Genomic DNA, 19257 nt, shown 5'->3' with positions numbered 1-19257 from the left:
GTTCAACTCTCAAAAGTGGTAAAGGGTTTCCTTGTTACACTACTATGGTGGTGACCTTGGAAGTTTGAAGGTTGAAGCATTTTTGCAGGCATCGATAGCATTTTAAAAATACTGTGTAGTGTTCTCTGTAATATATTGCCATTCATTTGATTTCTATCTCCTTTGTGTATTTTACTTAATTTTACTGTCTAATATCGTGATAAACAGTATCATATACAAACACAGACGTGGCAAGAAGAAATTTAAATTTGCAGGTTATAGAAAACGTCATCTAAATCATTTTTATTTGAACCTGCCTTTGGATGCCTGACCTAAGAACATAAGAACAGCTTCTATGATGGACACCGGGTCAGTTTGCATAAGCTGTACTAAAGTTCTGCTTTAGAAAAAAACAAACATGTTTTTGTATACTTGATCGCTTACTGTCTTGTGTCTCCTAGACTGTTGATGAGCAGCACATGGCCATTGCTTCATTTCTAGTTGCCATTGTATCTACTGTAGTCATTGCACTGTTAGCCTGTGTACAACCTTAATATGTAATCTTGACTTTATTGCCTTGCAAAATGCTTTCCCTGTACACACAACCAATTTGCTTGTAGCTTGTGTGACTATGAAGTCAATAGGAAGGTCATTAAAAGGTTAGCCATAAAAATGTTAATTGATTATGGCTGGTACACTCTGAAGTCTCATGTCTGTGTATTAGTGCTCACATTCAGCCTTCTTTGCACACTGTAAAGATGTGGCTGTGATTTCCTCAGTTGTAGAGCGAAGGTCAAATCCCATGAAATGGCTTCCCTCACAGTGATCTTCTCTTCTAAAACCATTTCTCCATTTAATAGGAGTCTGAAAGATGCACTGACTGTATTAACCGCTGAATATGCCAAAATATCAATACTGTTTATAAAATTTCAAAAATGATTTTGAAAGTCATTGTCTTATGATCTGAAGCTTTAAAAGCAGGTTTTGTTATGTCAAATTAATATCTGAGCTCGTTTTATCTCTATACATGTATCCATGAGAGAACTAAATGTTTGTCTCTACTGTAGATTACAAAGATTGTAAAATATGTTCAGAGATTGTTAACACAATATATATTTAAAAAAATAAGTCAGTTCTGAAGCTTGTGACATTTTAATGAAATAGTTGCAATGGCATAAAGAATGTACAAGAACAAGAAAACATCCTCAAGTCTTAGTTTTTAATTCTGGTCTTCCAAAATTGTTGTATACTAAAGTAAAATGTCTTGGTTCAGTACACAGAGTAGAACCTCATTTACATTTTTAGTTCTTTAATCATCGGCTCACCCCGCAGACCAAGGAGAAGGTTGTTTACTGCCAGGGCCGACATGGCATTACGGGTATTGTAAGTGGCACTTGCGATATGTGGGAGAATCACTGTGGGAAGAGAAAATTAAAAAGACTTAATGTTTGGCAGGGCAAACTGAGCAAGGCAATAACTTCACCTCTGGAATAAGGCATCTTAAGCAGCGATGCATCTGACTCACCACAGTTTTTGAGGGTAAAAAGTGGGTGGTTGATGGGCAAAGGCTCAGGAACAGTAACATCTAACCCAGCTGCTGCAATCTGTCTGGTGGACAGAGCCTCATACAGGTCTTCCTGGTTCACTACACCACCTCTGACACGTTAGAAAGGACAGAATTATCAAACATGCAGGAAAGCACACAGGCTGTAATTGTATTCATAGCCGGATTGTCTTGTATTGACCAATCAACACCTTAACTGTGTATTAAAGGCAAGAAATTATAATTGTTTCTGTCATTTCTGAGTGAGAGTACCAACAGTTAATTTGTTTTAGTGTTTCACTATGTGAACCTTAAGAGTAAATTCAAATGTTTGTATTGTGTTTGTGGACAGGTTGAATCAATGAATTCTACATGTTTGTGGACATGTTAATTCAATGATTCAATACAGAAAATCCCAGATTTACAAACTGAACAAAAATCAACAATTAGTTGCTGGAGAGTAATAATTCATATGAAATGGTACTTTTTAGGTTAATGGGCCTCTGACATTGCTTCCTTATCGCAGTCTGTTCACTAATCAAACATTGACAGCAATGTTGTCAAGGTTTGATTAGTGAACGAATGGCATTATTAATGCCATGTTATTTCTAGGTGAAATAACATGGTATTATGTGCAACCTGTGGTGATGTAATTAAAAGTGTTTGTATGAAAAATAAAAGGTACCGGCTTGTGTTGACAAGGATAGCTGTATTTTTCATCTTGGAGAAGAGGTTCTTGTTGCAGATCTCCTTTGTTTCCGGTGTTAAAGCACAACACACAGCAAGGAAATCTGACTGCCTTGCCAGCTCATCAAGAGAGACTATGTACACCAAGAGACAGTGCCACTCTCGTTATCAGATTAAAATGAAAGGCAGCACGTGCATGAATTGTATATAGACAATGACAAAACGGCTGGCATTTTGTGCTTACCATACTCTGCATTGATGATTGCAGCCAGCTCAGGCCTGGGGGCCACATCTGTGTAGATGAACTTCTTTACTTTGAAAGGTGCCAGGCGCTCAGCGATAGCCACGCCTCAAAACACAAACAACCCATAAGAGAAATATGACCCTTTGGTGATAGTTTGATAAATTTATGTACATTGTGTATAAAGAGTTACAGATATTGTATTCTCACCAATTCTCCCCAGGCCCAGAATACCCACAGTGCTGTTGGCCAGCTCATATCCACATAGCCAGAGGGTTCTCCATGTGCCCCAGCCCCCACTGACACAACGCAATTTTATTGAACTGTTCACAGAAAAAGACTACATTGTGCGTAAGTGTGTGTGTTACATTACGTTTTGGCTTCATGTGTAGCCTCTATGAGCCTCCTGGAAGTTGTTAGAAGGAGAGCCACAGTCAACTCAGCAACCGAATCTGTCAGAACATCAGGGGTGTAACCTACACGAATCCCTCTGGTGGAAACACAATCACATGTCACAACTAGGGTTCTAACACTGTTACAGTATTAAACTTTTTTGGTGAGTGGGAAGTCATAGGTAAGACTCTTAGAAAAAATGTGCTTGGTGTGAGACATGGGATAAATAAATAAAAAATCACCGTTTTTTCAGCTCCTCCAGAGAAAGATGGTCAAAACCCACTGACATAGTGCTAAGGACTTTCAGGTTTGGACCTGCAGATGACGCCAATCACGCACGCACAATTTAATTGTTTCAGTTCATGTTATTTAACCGACTCAAAAGATCGTCTTCAGACCTGCAGCATCCAGCAACTCAGCGTCAATCTTTTCTGTCAGCACGCACAGCAGACCATCAACACCTTTGACCTTCTCAAGGAGCTCCTTTCTGGGTACAGCATCATCAGAGTCCCACAGCTCAAACTGGACCCTGAGAAAAATAAAAACCATGATAGATTTTAAATAAAGCTCTTGTAAGTCATCTACATAAGGAGAATTATTGGCCATTAATTTTAGTTCCCACACACTTTCACAAAGAAATACACTCAAGTTACTTAATTAAAAACACAAATGTTGATATGCAGGTCTGCTTCATCACTGACAATCTTTCTCAACCAGGAACTGAACATAGGATCAGTGTAACATTGTTAAGCTCTATTTTGCCTCATATTATTGATATTTTGTACATATATTGCTAGTATTATTTACTGCTATAGTAGTGGCTAGTTAAACTAGTTTTTGAAAAGCAGAAAACATGACAATCTTGATCTGAACCAATGGGAGCACTGACTTTCATGACATATAAGAAGACTGCTCTGCCCTAATCCTCACTGCCCCAGATGTGGCATTCTTGCAGAAGGGATTTTTGCCCCAATTTTATTGGTGTTTTATAGGGGTTGCCCGGTACAACAAGGTAATTTTCATTTGGGATTAGACTGATTAATGCATTGTGTCTATTTCCCCAAGTATTGAATATTAAGAATAAAGATCAGTATGTAAAATCAGATAATCGTAAAAAAACAACAACATTAAAATCTATCTGCTTTATTCAGAAGTGTCAAGAATTTTAAAACAAAAGTTTAGGAGACATTTGACTCAAACCCACTGGTTAGTTTTCAAACGAAATTCATGCATATTCTCTCAAGCTAAATAATGTCTCACGTAAAGCATGCTTATCTTAAAACAGTAAGACTTTAAGGAGCAGGGACTTTTTTTTCTCCCCCACACACCTCTACAGCGGAGGAATACCCCTTAGGTCGGCAGTCGGTGCGAATCTAATGGCAAACATGAATCATGTTCAAGCAAACAATGAATGTTTACAGGCAGACATCTTGAATTCACATCAGTCAGATGAACAAGGTGACAGTATATATAACGAGTCACGCATAAAATTCTACATGAAATCGTTTGACTCACTGTCCAGATTCACGAATGATCTTCAGACCTTCGGGTGGAATCTGCCGGGTGACATATACTCGTGGCAGGGTTGACATTTCTCTCTGCACGTTGCTTCCGAGACGCTCAGTCAAACTTAAAGGAGCGATCCGCTGCACTCCACGTAAAGCCGCACGACTGCACCACATCGCAGCTGTAGAGGAGAACTTTTGGCACAGATCCTGCAGGTGAAAAGTGGTACTTTGGAGTCGTTTGCGTACGAGATCATGATTTTGGCTCTCCGTCAGTGGGCGGTTCTTAGAATGGTTCCTGTGTGCGCGTCTGACCAATATGATCAGAGGGAGGATGCCTCATGTTGAAAACTCAGCGATACCATCCCAGACAAGCGCACACAAAATTGTTGCGTCAAATCTTTTGACCACATTCAAGGATTAGGTAGATTCAAAGGTTTCGAAATGGATTTTTAATATGTGCGATACATATACTGTAAATGTACTAAGAAACTGGAAAATCGTGTTGTATTCACATTGTCGCCCTGAATTGTAAAACAGACATTTGTAAATGTTTCACTGGACATATGACCTTTGTTTCTTTAAACAACGCAGGTCAGTATCCGGTTAGTACTTGTTTATTGTGCTGTCCTTACTGTTCCCACATGAAGCTGACTTCTATACAATTACATGTCAATGCACTGGTGTCCAAATAAGTGACAATATTGTCCCAACATCAAAAAATAGCTTCATAATGGGACAAAACAAACTCTAACACTATCCCATAAATTCTACAATTTCTGGTTGTAGAACTTAACGTCACACAATGAATTAAATCTGCTAAAGCGTAGTATTCATGGCACCTTCATAGGAAATATTTAGTAGGTTCAACCGTGAATGCCCCGTTCCCAAAACTGATCGAAGTTTGATTAACATTACATTATTATACATTATTAACATGTTATCTGCATTATGCTTGCAGGCCCCATGCGCGCACACGTGTGTGTGTGTGTTTGTGTGTGTGTGTGTGTGTGTGTGTGTGTGTGTGTGTGTGTGTGTGTGTGTGTGTGTGTGTGTGTATGCACGAGCCTGTCCGATATATACTTGTGTGAAAAAATTAATTTCCCCGGGGGGGGGGTATTAAGGATTGATTATTATGTTGAAATAGTAAGCCATAATAATGCAAACCAATAAATGGGACCAAAAATGTATGATTCTTCACTGAATATTGTTAACGTGGATAGTAATTTATAAAACAATGACCTTATTTTCTTAATATATTATATTTTTTATTTCTTATTGAGCTTGTTTTGTATTTTAACTATTTGTCACAAACCTAGCGTTGAAAAATACTGTAACGCTATTGGTTGACCCCGATCATGTGACTTTGGTAACCCGGAATCACTTCAAGATTTTAACCAATTACAGGCAGTAATTCTTTGGAGCCCGTCGCTGATACTGAGGTAGTTATGCATGGTTATTTGTCAGAATTTTACAAAATTAACCATAAAATTTCCTTAGTAATTAGCTAAATGACAACACCGAATGCAGCTGTATAATATCGGGTATTTTTTGCAGCCTAACATAAGTGTCATCACTTTTAATTAGTTTACGACAAGTGTCCTCGACACCGGCACCAGGCAGCAGCGGCACTAGCTAGCGGTAGCTGCTAGCACTGAGCTGTCTTCAGCGGGTTCTTAAAAATGAATCGGCATATTGTGGACCGTGTAACCATCATCTGTCAGAAGGCGTCATTTAATTGGTTTAAGGCAACGACTTAACTTTGACACACGAGTTATAGACATTTCTGATAATTAGATCTGGCTGACATTAGGAGTAACGTAGCCATTCATCCAGCTAACTTGCAAGAGAACATTGGTTCTTGATCATAACCGTCAGAAACCAAAGCGTGCATTAACTTTACCAACAATCGTCACTGATTGTACTTTTTAATGTCAAGACAGGTACAATCATCATCTCTGACACAGTGAAATCAACCCCGTCCCTCCTAGCATGGCTGCAGACTCCATGGAGATTGACGACTCGCTTTACAGGCAAGTCTTTTTGTTTGTTTGTTTTGTTTGTTTGTTTTTGGCTGAGCATTACGCTGTGGTGTTTTTTACTGGAGTAAATTAAATAATACAAAACGCCATAAGGCAATCAATACATGTAATGACAATACTTGCTTAATGCTATAGCCAATCAATAGGTTTTACCTTTTCCTTTTGAGCTTTTGTACCTTCCCTCACTCTCTGTTTTGGACTCCTTCCTTTCTTTCTCTACAGTCGTCAGCGCTACGTGCTGGGGGATAGTGCTATGCACCAGATGGCCCAGTCGTCAGTCTTTCTCAGTGGAATGGGGGGGCTAGGAATCGAGATAGGTAAAGCTAAATATCTCATTATTATAACAGCACCGTAACACATTCAATGCCATAGTGCTGACATCTTCTGCTTCACCAGTAGTGGTTTGACACTTAGCAACTTGATTTCTGGTTTTCACAGCAAAGAATATTGTTCTGGCTGGTGTGAAGGTATGCTACCTAAGTCATATGATCATCCAGTACCCTGACATATCATGTTTCAAAGTGGAGTATCTTGACAGTTCATCTTCCTGTGGTCTGACCTGTTATCTGTGTGTGTGTGTGTGTGTGTGTGTGTGTGTGTGTGTGTGTGTGTGTGTGTGCGTGTGTGCAGACAGTCACCCTTCATGACACAAAGCAGTGCGAGACCTGGGACCTGGGCTCCAACTTCTTTATTCGAAAAGAAGATGTGTTGAGTCAGAGGAGAAGGTGAAATGCCTAACTTTACTCACAGTTTGAAATCATACACTTACACTTCTCTCGTAATTCGCATATACAGTCCGGTATGTGTAAATTATTCTAAGTTTTTATTTTGCCTTAGCTTTTGTATTTCTGTTAAGCTTTTCCTACTTTTCTACCACAGGGTGGAGGCAGTGTGTTCTCATGTCTCAGAATTGAATCCTTATGTCCATATTGACATTTCTTCCTCTTCTCTGGATGACAATACTGATCTTAGCTTTCTCAGAAAATATCAGGTAAGCTCATATTTTCAAAAACTGATTGTAACTAGCTCGTAAGAATGGAAATGTTTTAAATAGATTTTCCAATAAAACCACCACACGTTTTGCAGGTACAGGTAGTCCTCAACCTACGAACACAATTGGTTTCAAGAGGTTTTTGATAAGCTGAATTGTTGTTAGTCGTTGTTTATTAAATTTCAACCTATTTTTGTCGTTTGAGGTCATTTAAATGCAATTTCTACTCGAAATACGAAAATACTATTCCCAAAGACTTAACAGAAATAATTACAGGACATAAAAACAACTCATAATGAAATAAAATACATGTACAGGTCATTTCTTGTTAAATCGTTCTTGATTATCTATCAGGTTTCAAAAAGAATACAAAAAATTAAAAATCATTTTACTCGCTTTTACGACTGTCCACCACAAATCTTAAAATCACTAGACCATTAAAGCCATTAAAGGCTCATAATACCATTTTACTGCATATTAAATAAGAATAAAAACATATAATAAATTAAAGTGCATACGTATAGTTTCAGTATTTACTGTTAAGCATCACTGGAGATTCACGCAATTGTTTTGAATTCAGATTAGTTTACACACACGGTAAGCTTTTGCTCTTTCTAATTCAATCCTTGAGGAGAAGAAGAAGAACTTCAGGGAACTCTCAACCAGTTTTATGTGCGTCCAACAACAGCCAGAGTCAGTTTTTGATATTGATGATCTACAGCCATCTACAGTATGTCCGTGATGTAAACCACCAGATTGAATGTAGGTATTGCTAAATTTAAAATAATTTTTGTACTTATGCAAGATAATTCCTGTTCCTACTTTTATAACCTTAACAGCGACTTATGGTGAAGTATACCTGTACTGTAGTAATGTAATGTAATCTACTTTTAGTACGAATGAAAAGTAGGAGGAAGGAGTTATTTCATTGAGATGAACAGGAACAAGGTAGTGAAGATGCCCCTTTCTACTGCTGCTCAGCAGTAGAAAGGGGGACTGCCGTAGTCAGATATGGCGGTGAGCAGTTGTTCGTATCTTTAAATGTTCGTAAGTCGGATGTTCTTATCTTGAGGGCTACCTGCATTAGACCTGGAAGCATTACGGCCATATGTGACCTTGTATCATTCAAAGATTAAAACTCCGTTATGTTGGGCATTAGAAATTTTGAGTTGCTTTCTGTGACTCAGGAAAAATTAAACCAGATGAAACTGGGAAATGCTCACAGTGGGGATGCTATGGATACACTCTTTAATGAAACATCTAAAATTTTCTCAGTTTAATTTGGTTTTTGATGGCAACTGATGTAAGCTGGTAGAAGCATTAAAACTTGTATTGTTACATGGAGTCTGCTGTGAACTGTACGTAACAATTGGTGTTGTTGGGAATTTCCATTTAACAATGGAAACGACCACAACACGCATCTGCTTACACAGACATGAATAACACAACACTTGTCTATCTAGTTCTTGTCTATCACATAATTGTCTGAACACAAAATTACAGTACAAGCACAGCACATAGATAACTGATACATGTTAGGCTGAGTCAGGCGCCTGGTGACTCAAGGACAGTCTAACCCTAACACTATAAAGATCACGGCCAATGAACATTCGGGGCTCTCCTCCAGAGGTTTGTTGCTGGAGAGCCCAGGGCTGTAACCTCACCAACTTGTAAACTGCTGCACTTCTTGAGTAAACACTTTCTATAATACAATTTGTCTCGTTATTGAAGTTACACCTCTCAACAGAGCTAAAGAACCGAAGAGGGTTTTGTTCAGAGCAAAACCCTAACAGTGTCTTCTCCAATTTTTTGGCTGTCTTCTCTGTCCTTTAGTGTGTAATTCTGACTGAAGCCAGATTAAATCTACAGAAGAGAGTCAATGAGTTCTGTCATTCACAACAGCCTCCCATCAGAGTAAGTCTATGTAATTACTAGACATTGCAGAACATGAGCTAAACCACATCTTGTGTTTAGAGATCTCAAACACTCACATATTACCCAATCTTTTGTCTTTACACTAACCAAAGTGCTTTAATTTATCATCTTGGCAGTTCATTGGCTGTGATACGTATGGAATCTGTGCTCGAGTATTTTGTGATTTTGGAGACGAGTTTGAGGTGTCTGATGCTACAGGAGAGGAGCCCAAGGAGATTTTCATCCAAACTATTAGTCAGGTAGTTTGAACATTTTACAAATGTATTCTTGTGCCCTAAATGATTTTTAAAAATGGAGAGAATTTGTTTCAACTAGTAATCTTTTCTTTTTTTTTGTAAAATGTGATGATAAGTTATGTTTCTCTATCTTACAGCTTACTTTTCTAAGTAAGATGTAAAAAAATAAATTATATACATCATCTTTTGAAATAGAATAATGGAAAAATTGGACAATTAAAATATTTTGGAGCAGCTGCTATATTATGTCCTATTTCCCCTGCAGGGCAGTCCTGGAGTGGTAACCTGCATGGACAACCAGCCTCATGGCTTACAGACAGGACAGAACGTTGTATTCAGAGAAGTCAATGGCATGACGGAGCTCAATGGAACCGTGCGGCAGGTTACAGGTATCTTTTTACAAGTTATCTTTTTCAAAAAGTTGTTACTGTTAGATGTAACTTAATGGCATCAGCACATATAACTGTTGAATCACATTCAATCATTTATGGGTCAGTGGTGGGCTCAACAATGAGCATATAAAAAATGCCTCATTGAATGCCAGTATGGCAAGAAAAACATGCTGGATTGCCGTGTGGTCTGCCCTACCGGTTGACAAAATGGCAGTAAGTGCCTTTACATTGAACAAATCATAATAATGTGGGTTCTGGGTGCATTTCCATTGGGGAAAACATGGTAAAGGTTTCGCTGCACTGCCCTTTAAGTGGAAAATCCAAGGTGAAATTTACTGACAAATGCCTTTAAACTGAAAACTATGTTAGGAGCTGCCACCTTAGATATCCATCCAGTAGATATAATGTTGCCTGTGCTGCAGAGGCTACCCTACAATTTTAGAGATGATTAAACAGTCAATAATTCTGGGTGTCAATCACAGAAAGCACTTCACAATGTCTTCACAAAGATCTCTAAATATTTTACCATGATTGAAAATCTGTGTGTGCGTGTGCGTGTGTGCGTGTGCAAATGTGTGCGTGTTTGTTATTAGTTGTCTCCCCTCACAGTTTTTCAATCGGAGACACATTCCAGCTACAACCATATGCACATGGAGGCTTCTTTGCTCTGGTGAAAACCCCCAAAACATACAGATTTGTAAGTTAACCAGTTGTCATGTCAAATTGAAATATCACAGCTGAGCAAAATAGAATAAAACAGGTTTTCTTAATGAGCCTTTTCTTTCTATGTTTTTCACTGCATTCACCCACATTTGTATTTCAGGAGACAATAGAGAGACAGTTACATGATCCTGTGGTCCTGACTCCAGACTTCAGTAAACCAGAGGTGAGTTTAATGCAGCTTTCTGTCACAAGTTATCCAATATTTCAAAGGATAGTTTCTGTGAAGCCTGGTGTCTTAGAGATGGTCGGTCTGTCTTCTTCCAGTGTGAGATCAAGTCCAGTCCAAAAATGTTTTGTCATGATGTATTGACTTTTAATAGTGTAGTTTCCTCACAGTTTTGTTTCTATGTATCCATCAGGCCCCACTACAGATCCATGCAGCTATGTTGGCTTTGGACAGCTTTCAGGAACAGCACAGTAGACTTCCCAGCATTGGGTAAACATGTTGTTTATTCTAATGAGTTCCCTCTCTGTGTGCTCAATAAATAATAATATAATTTGTCTTGCCTGCAGTTTTCAGTGAGTGAATTTGTTGAAGTGTGACACATACAGCTATAAGCATTTCTACTTTGATACCATCAGGTGTTTACAGGATGCTGAGGTTTTACTGAAGCTAACTGAAGAAGTAAATGCAACTCTCAGGAAAAAAGTGAGTAATTTTTTGTTTCTCACAAATGCGCATAATGTATAACATCTGACAGAATTCATTCAGTTCTCACAAATTCTGAATTACTTCTTTTATTCATTCCACCCTCTCTCCTTCAGGCTTCTGTGAATACTGAGTTAGTGCGTTGTCTGTCAAAAACAGCAAGAGGCATTCTTCCTCCTTTAGCAGCAGCTGTAGGAGGGCTAGCCAGCCAGGAAGTTCTTAAGGCCATCACAGGGAAGTTTGCACCACTGCAACAATTGGTAGGTTACAGAATTTAAACTGTAAAAGTTTTCAAAAGGAAAAAATTATAGTTGAGTGACCAGTGGCTTCATCTACCTCTTTTATATCACATAACAGCAGTGAATACCACTAAATTTGATAAGATTTAATGAATTGTGTTCAGTTTCTTACAATTTTCTGTCAGCTTTTAATTCCATTTCCTCTCTTCTCTCATCCAGCTTTATCTCGATGCAATCGAAGTAGTCCGACCACTTCAATCTGTTTCTCCTGAGGAGTTTTTCCCAGTAGGTGATCGATATGATGGACTCCGGGCTTGCATCGGTGAATCAATGTGTCTAGAATTACACAAGCTCAGGGTCTTCATGGTAAGGTTTGTTCAGTCTAAAAAGGCCTGTTTTTTATTTATTCAGGATTCATGTCTAAATACATCTTACTTGATCTTAACTTTCAGGTGGGCTGTGGTGCCATAGGCTGTGAGATGCTTAAAAACTTTGCTCTGCTTGGAGTGGGATTAGCCAAGAACTCAGGAGAAGTAGGAGTTATTCTTGTCTTACTTCTACTGTTACATAATATTTTAATGCAGGGAAATATTGATTCATTGGAACTTAATCTGAGTCTGTCAATTTTCAGGTGTGCATCACAGACCCAGACCTTATAGAAAAGTCCAACTTAAATCGTCAGTTTCTCTTCAGACCACATCATATACAGGTGAACAGGTTCATTCTACCTTTTAGTTTCCTTTATCATAATCAGATCTGGAAGAGGTTTATTGAACACTTGAGGGGTTCCACATGGACTTCCCTTAAGACGCATGGATTGCCTTACTTAGGGTAAAACCTAAAGGCTTAAAGGTGATATTTTTTTATTGCAGATTTCATTAATAGTAACATTGTATTAATAATATAGAGACTCAAAGGATTCGGGATATTTATAACCAACTCTCTGAAATTACAAAAGAACAAACGATAGAGCCCTTTTCCCTTAAAAAAATGTGTTAATGAAATAAATAAAAGTAATATGCTTAATAAAACAGTCGCAGATATATAATCTATAGATCAGTGTTTACAGTCAGAACTAAAAAGAAACCCAATTAAATCCACCACACATTCAAAATCCTTTTTTGTGTGTGTGTGTCAGAAACCAAAGAGTATCACAGCAGCAGAAGCGACTCGTGATATCAACCCGGACCTGCAGGTGGAGGCTCACCTCAACAAGGTGTGCCCAGGTACTGAGAGCATCTACAGTGACGACTTCTTCTCCCACCTGAACCTTGTGGTCACAGCACTGGACAATGTGGAGGCTCGTAGATATGTAGACAGGTTTGTGCAAGTATTAAAGTGATATAGTCCATTTGTTTGTCTGAGTAATGACCTAATTTCCATTTTACTGAAATAACCATCCCCTGATAAATGTATAGAGTATATTGATGATTTAAATGTATGTGTAGACAAGATATTTTATGAAATATTTACATATTTTGCAAATTATATTGAGTTTCTGCATCCATTTATTTTTCAGCCGCTGTGTATCCAATCAGAAGCCTCTCTTAGACTCTGGCACTATGGGAACTAAAGGACACACAGAAATTATTATGCCAAATTTGACAGAATCTTACAATAGCCATGTGAGTATGGGTTAGTCACACACCAGATGTACTTCACAGACACAGATAAATACTTTACTCTTTTATTTGCCAGAGGGACCCCCCAGAGGAGGAGATCCCATTCTGCACTCTTAAGTCTTTCCCTTCTGTCATAGAACACACCATTCAGTGGGCGAGAGACAAAGTGAGTCCACTTGAAACTCAGCAAGTGATCATCTTGAAAGTTGGAGTTATTCTACCAGCTGAATCATAATCTTTTTCTTTACTTTTGTTTAGTTTGAGAATATGTTTTCCCACAAACCCTCCATGTACAATGCTTTCTGGCAGACTCACACCTCACCTGAAGTAGTGCTACAGGTAAAGAACAAAGTGTTGTTCTGACTCATTATAGTTCAACTGTTGTGTTTATCCATTTTAAGAAATGTAGTACTTAATAAAAATTGTGTGTGCATAGAGGATACAGGCTGGAGAAAATCTGGAAGGGTCATTAGAGGTCATTAAGCTTCTGAGCCGACGGCCTGGCCAATGGGAGCAGTGCATTGTTCTTGCTCGGTTGAAATTTGAAAAGTATTTCAAGAGAAAGGTAAGAAGTCCTGATGGAAATACATATTCATCTGTCAGTTGGTGTAAGGTCCTTAATGTGATACACCGTGCGTGTAATGTCTTTCATGTAGGCCCTTCAGCTCTTGCACTCTTTCCCTCTGGACACAAGGTTGAAAGATGGAAGTAGGTTATTCTTCAAAATCATAAGAAGTTATCGTGATTTCCAACTATTTTGGTTTGCCTAAGCAGTTTATTGTATGCTTAAAGAAAAACATATATTGAATTACTTTTCTCTTGTGTAGGTTTATTTTGGCAGTCCCCAAAAAGACCTCCGGCACCTTTTGGATTTGACTTGAAAGACTCTTTGTGAGTATTTTTGTAAATCACATTTGAAGCCTTTGGTGAAATTTATGTTTCAAATCTAAGCTTGTCAAATTTTCTCTTTTCCCTTCAGACACTTCACTTTCATTGTCAGCGCTGCTCGTCTTTTTGCAACGGTTTATAACATCCCCTACACAGAAAAGGTAGGTCACGTGCACTAGTTCATATACTGTAAAAGACAAACACTTTGTCACTGAACAGCTGGATTTTGCCCTTTTTTCTTAGGATCTCTCCGAGGAGGTAGTGACTAGGATTCTGTCAGAGATAAAAATTCCTGAGTACAGGCCATCAGAGAAAGTAATCTTCTTCTTTGATCTGATCTTTGAATTGAGTCTTGAGTAAGCAAATCCTAAAACTGTTACTGTGTCCCTTCTAGAGTATAGAGACAGATGAGACAGCAAAGAAACCTGATCTGATAAAGTTGCCTCTAAGCAGTGACGACGAGAGGGAGGCCATCACACAGCTGGAGCAGGCCATTGCTACTGATAGTGTTACAGCAGGTATAACTCTTTTACACTTTCAAAAATTTGAAATATAATCATACCAATCTTGATAATTATTGAGGTCTGTGCTTTCACATGTAGAAAAGCTACAGTTGAATCCATTGCAGTTTGAAAAGGACGATGACAGCAATGGTCACATGGACTTTGTTGCATCAGCCTCTGCTCTCAGAGCCAGGATGTACTCCATTGAGCCAGCTGATAGACTCAAGACCAAACGTATTGCCGGCAAGATCATCCCAGCTATTGCCACAGCAACAGCTGCTGTGGCCGGATTGGTGAGAACACTTGATATGTTTTCTATACACTGATAGGTTAACATGTTTTAAGTGGTTTACAACAGAGGCAGCATTGGGTATTCAGAATTAGTGCATGTTCAGATGATTGCCAATATTACTGTCCAATTGTTCATACTGTTAGTACTAATGGTGGTATTTCCTCATAACCCATTGGATAACTGTCTACTATCTCAATTGCTATACAGATAGAATGATTATCGTTATTACTTGTTATGAAATAACAATAACAGCAGCGAATGTTCATTGAGCCCCATAAGATTTGAAAAATCTGGATCATCGTACCTAAAATATTACTTGAATTCAGATCATACCTCCTTGTGTCGCTGATCTTAAGAATTGCCTCAATCAATTAAATAAGATACAAAAGTGTTATAATCACCCCTTTCCCACTATATTGAACAGATCACCACCAAACTCTAAAGGATTTTTCCTTTGGCCATACCCTACCCAAAATATTCATCAGAACATCAGAAATTCATATTAACTCTTGGAAGACAAATACAGGCCTAAACAAGACCTACATCACCAGTGTAATCATGTCAGAATTGTTGATTTATCCAGAAAGGCACAATTGCCTTAAGAAGCATTCATTTGAATATGAATCTAAGTGGACTCCAGTGAAGTCCCCATTTGAAGAGTGTCTGTTTCAAAGCTTGGGTTGTGGAGGACAAAGGTTGACTTTCTAATTTTAATTATATCTTATTTTCGAATGTAAGAATTGAGAAGTGTGATATGGACTCTGGCCATGTAGGAACAGCAAACCAGCTCTTTACCCTCACAGACTTACTAGAACAGCCATCAGCGTTCCCAATCTGGATGTTTTTTGTTGACTAAAAGAGGTCTTAGATCAGACATGGGCAAACTACGGCCTGCCAGCCATGTACAGTTGTAAAATGATTTTTACAATATTCCTTGCATATGTATGGTTTTCTGCCTGTTAAAGGTTTTTACATTTCATTTGTATCAGTAAAAATAAACTATCTGTTCCTCAGCTGGCCCACCTGTCACATTTTAGAACTCTGCATTGCCCACCAGTCAAAATTTGCCCATCCGTCTTAGAACCATGTCCATAAGTCTTTGTGATCTAGTATACTAAAGTGAGGACTCTATCATTTTCTTGGATCTCAAGGAACATCAGAGTTAGAGGGTGTCTCTGCATTTGAAACCTCAAAATTGCTTCTCTGTTGTTTTTTCAGTCCAGTGGTGTTCTGCTGGCTTCCTCAGACCGTAATCATTATTATGCATTAAAGCATTTTGCAACTGAATGTGAAGTGATCTGAATATGAGTCAGGACCTCACAAGTCTAAGGCTATGGTTATCTGCCAAAAAACAATAGATAAATCCGTCCAGCTCGTCAGTGAGTAGGTCATATGTCTTGGAGGCTTGCACAAAACTGAGACGTGGAGTGTGCAATCAACAGGTGGATTTTTGCACCATCCGCAGGAATGTCAGTACTGTGATTCAACAAGGTACTGGTTTGGTTTAGCAAACTGTTAAACCCTGAACTATGATCAGGCTTGAGACTTGGGAAGGATGTCATCATGGATGCAACACCCAATTCCAGCTGATGGGGCTGCTGTGGAGAAACCAAAAACCTTGCACGCCTTCCTCTTGTAAGATTTCCAGATAACATTGAGATGTTCTGAGACCCTGAAATAGACCCAGATCACTCCAGATGATGACACCTATTTGGCTTTTGAACACTGCAGAATCAGGTTGGAGGAGCTGTAAAAAACAACACGAGGGCATCTGCAGGTCCATCAGATGGATGGATATATATGTTGATATATGTAGGAGAAAGATTTGATTCCCGAAGGTCAACTCTACTGTCTTTAATATCAGAATGCCCTTGTTACATTGAATGAACAGAACATATAGAATGTAACAATACTAACAGTTGATATTTTTATCCACTCAGGTGGCTCTTGAAATGATAAAAGTCGTTGGAGCCTATGAGTTTGAATCTTTCAAAAACTGCTTCTTTAACTTGGCCATCCCTGTTGTGGTGCTCACTGAACCCGCCCCACTTAAGAAGACACTCATCAGGTGAGGGCTCTTGTATTTTGTAATCTCAGTCTCTCTTCTTTAAAGGTGATAAAATGCTTTCGATTTTATTCCATACTGCAGAGCATTTTTGTTTTGACATGTGCTGAAAACATCAAGTCAATGACCACGCCTTTTATCAATAGCAGCAAAGTGAAAGTTTCAACTTGTAGACAGCATTACCATTAAAATATGTGACAGCTCTTTGAAATCTTTCCAAGGGACAACATCTACTTCTCCATCTGGGACTGTTGGACTATTTTTGGCCATGAAGACTTCACTCTTTCTGACTTCATGAATGCAGTGAGGGTGAGAAGCAACTGTTGAAGTTTATAGGTTTATTAGCAATTCTGATGCAGTTTTCACATTATTATATTTTTAATTGGGTTTCTGTAGATCGTGTCATTTATTTTTACAATGTATTTTCAGGAAAAGTATGGAATTGAACCTATCATGGTGGTCCATGGTGTGAAGATGCTATATGTGCCTGTGATGCCTGGACATTCAAAGAGACTCAAACTGACGCAAGTGTTTCCTGATACTTGCTTTATTGTGATCATCTTTGACCTTATAAGAACATTTTTTGGAGAACTATCTAAAATCTGTAGTTGCTCCTGTGTTGTTCTGAACAAATTTAAAATAATTATGTCTAGAGATCCCTATAATTTTGTCTGTGATCTTTTCAGGATGCAGAAACTGATAAAGCCATCAATGGACAGACGATATGTTGACCTCACTGTGTCATTTGCTCCTGAGGCAGATGAAGACGATGACCTCCCTGGTCCTCCGGTCAGGTACTACTTCAGCCAGCATGGAGAGATGCCCTGACACCTACCTGGATGTCATCCTCAAGCCTCTTGTGTCCTTACATTCTTTCTTGTAAATTATTGTTCATCAATAACATGGCCCAAGGCCACTAGCTTTCCTTAAGGATGTCGTCTGACAAGGGCAAAGCTCCTGGTTCTAGCTGAAGGCCACTGTTCTTCATGGTTCAAGAAAAGGCTGGTCCTGGTACCTGTTTTTCCTGGTCCCAGATGTTACCAGTGGAACATGAGGCTGCTTCAATAGCACTTAACTGTACTTGTGTACATATATTTCGGTGTTCTGTTTTGTACTCTGGTGAAATGCACAGGTCCGTCTGTGTTGATGCCTTAAATCATTCTTATCATGTTCCTTAAATTAAAAAAAAAAAAAAACAGTTTACAGAAACCGGCACACTCCCACAGCCATTGAAGGTGAAGTAGTGGTGCTGTTTGAGTGGTGGAGGTTTTTCAGATTTTTTTTTTTCCACATTTGTAGGCATCCCTTCGCCTGAGATTCCTCCCAGTGGCTTTGAAATTATTGCCAACCTTAAACTTTCAATTGTTAGTCACTTCATCAGCGTCAGGAACCTTCTGTTGTAAAAGTTGAGAGGATCAGTGAACAATGGGGAAAACCGAAGATATTGTCCTGTTTGCAGGAAATTACTATCTGCCAAAGGGGATGGTTATTACCTCAACATTTAAGAGCAACACGCAGCAGCAGTGGTTGGATGTGCTTCAACAGAGGCCAATACACACCAACTGTTTGGGTTGTGTCGCTTCACAAAAGCAACAAATTTATCACGTTTCTCCCCAGTTAACTTTATGCAAACAATGCAGCACATGTGTGTTGCTCTTATCAACTGTATTAAACCACCGTTGTCATGGTATTGACAGGAATAACCTTCAGGTTGACAGGCTGTTCTCATGAGATTAATGACAAGGTTTGTTCACAGAGATCTAGAACCACACTCCTGTTTCATAAAACCCTTTGCTGTTTGTGATTTGTGTGAATATTTGTCCATGACATGTATTTATTGTTACTGTTTTATGTTGCGCTAAGCCAGTGTAGAACTCATTTCACACTGGTTAATTATGATCCACAGGAGTGTAAGTCGCATTTCTAATCAGTTCCAAGTAATGAATGTAAAGTAGTCTGCTTCAACTTTCTTTGGCAATAATTTCAAAGTCACTTTGAATTGAATCATTCAAAATTAACTTACTTTTAAGGTTACTGAGTTCCACCTGACAGTCAACCTGCAAGTGCACAAACTGATTCCATCTGTCAAAATGCTTCCTGGACCACATTTGTTTTTTCTCCCCATACTGAAGTGATACATTTTTTTCTTTGCACAGAAAATGTGCATCATATTGAAAATGCTTCTTGAATAATTAAATGTCATGTCAAGTGTAAAAAAAAAAAAAAAGCATTAAAGAGTGACAGTGATGATCTGTTTTTATGGTAACCAAGCAATTAATGGTCCAATAAAATGTGAGTTTCAGGATATCTTTACTGATTCTTCAGTCTGTTT

The 19257-nt window shown here is 38.6% G+C and overlaps 2 protein-coding genes across 3 annotated transcripts; one reads left to right on the top strand and one right to left on the bottom strand.

Annotated features, from left to right (window-relative positions):
• Positions 1–1117: 1117 nt before the first annotated feature.
• On the bottom strand, positions 1118–4624 carry grhprb (glyoxylate reductase/hydroxypyruvate reductase b). Its single transcript, XM_068322380.1, has 9 exons — positions 4359–4624; positions 3242–3372; positions 3086–3158; positions 2824–2940; positions 2661–2749; positions 2454–2558; positions 2208–2343; positions 1505–1635; positions 1118–1394 (listed from the first exon to the last, which is right to left on the bottom strand). Exons 1-9 carry the CDS (start codon positions 4523–4525, stop codon positions 1273–1275), a joined length of 1071 nt encoding a protein of 356 aa, XP_068178481.1. The 5' UTR covers positions 4526–4624; the 3' UTR covers positions 1118–1272.
• A 1134-nt stretch (positions 4625–5758) lies between these two features.
• uba6 (ubiquitin like modifier activating enzyme 6) lies at positions 5759–17753 on the top strand. Of its 2 annotated transcripts, none has more exons than XM_068322670.1 (32): positions 5759–5790; positions 6292–6381; positions 6613–6707; positions 6829–6857; positions 7021–7115; positions 7270–7381; positions 9215–9295; positions 9433–9555; positions 9818–9941; positions 10538–10641; positions 10768–10830; positions 11027–11103; positions 11250–11316; positions 11433–11576; positions 11775–11921; positions 12008–12088; positions 12187–12264; positions 12694–12875; positions 13075–13180; positions 13254–13343; positions 13436–13516; positions 13614–13742; positions 13834–13885; positions 14005–14068; positions 14157–14226; positions 14309–14380; positions 14460–14583; positions 14668–14861; positions 16801–16928; positions 17147–17234; positions 17355–17449; positions 17612–17753. In XM_068322670.1, exons 2-32 carry the CDS (start codon positions 6341–6343, stop codon positions 17751–17753), a joined length of 3078 nt encoding a protein of 1025 aa, XP_068178771.1. In that variant the 5' UTR covers positions 5759–5790; positions 6292–6340. The 2 variants fall into 2 exon arrangements, with proteins under 2 accessions (XP_068178771.1, XP_068178770.1); XM_068322669.1 differs by having other exon boundaries at positions 5762–5790; positions 6288–6381.
• The last annotated feature ends 1504 nt before the right edge of the window (positions 17754–19257 follow it).

This window comes from Antennarius striatus, chromosome 8 (genome assembly GCF_040054535.1).
Source record: "Antennarius striatus isolate MH-2024 chromosome 8, ASM4005453v1, whole genome shotgun sequence".
In the NCBI taxonomy this organism is placed as follows: Eukaryota; Metazoa; Chordata; class Actinopteri; order Lophiiformes; family Antennariidae; genus Antennarius; species Antennarius striatus.
Note: the sequence above shows the minus strand (reverse complement) of the source record. Positions and strands in the feature narration are given on the sequence as shown.

Coding starts and splice junctions, on each gene's coding strand:
- grhprb (XM_068322380.1), bottom strand. CDS start 4,525: ATGTGGTGCAGTCGTGCGGCTTTACGTGGAGTGCAGCGGATCGCTCCT. Junction 3,373..4,358: donor ATCATTCGTGAATCTGGACA/GTGAGTCAAACG, acceptor TATTTTTCTCAG/GGTCCAGTTTGAGCTGTGGG. Junction 2,344..2,453: donor AATCATCAATGCAGAGTATG/GTAAGCACAAAA, acceptor TGGTGTACATAG/TCTCTCTTGATGAGCTGGCA.
- uba6 (XM_068322670.1), top strand. CDS start 6,341: ATGGCTGCAGACTCCATGGAGATTGACGACTCGCTTTACAG. Junction 9,942..10,537: donor AACCGTGCGGCAGGTTACAG/GTATCTTTTTAC, acceptor GTTTGTTATTAG/TTGTCTCCCCTCACAGTTTT. Junction 12,876..13,074: donor GCTCGTAGATATGTAGACAG/GTTTGTGCAAGT, acceptor TTTATTTTTCAG/CCGCTGTGTATCCAATCAGA.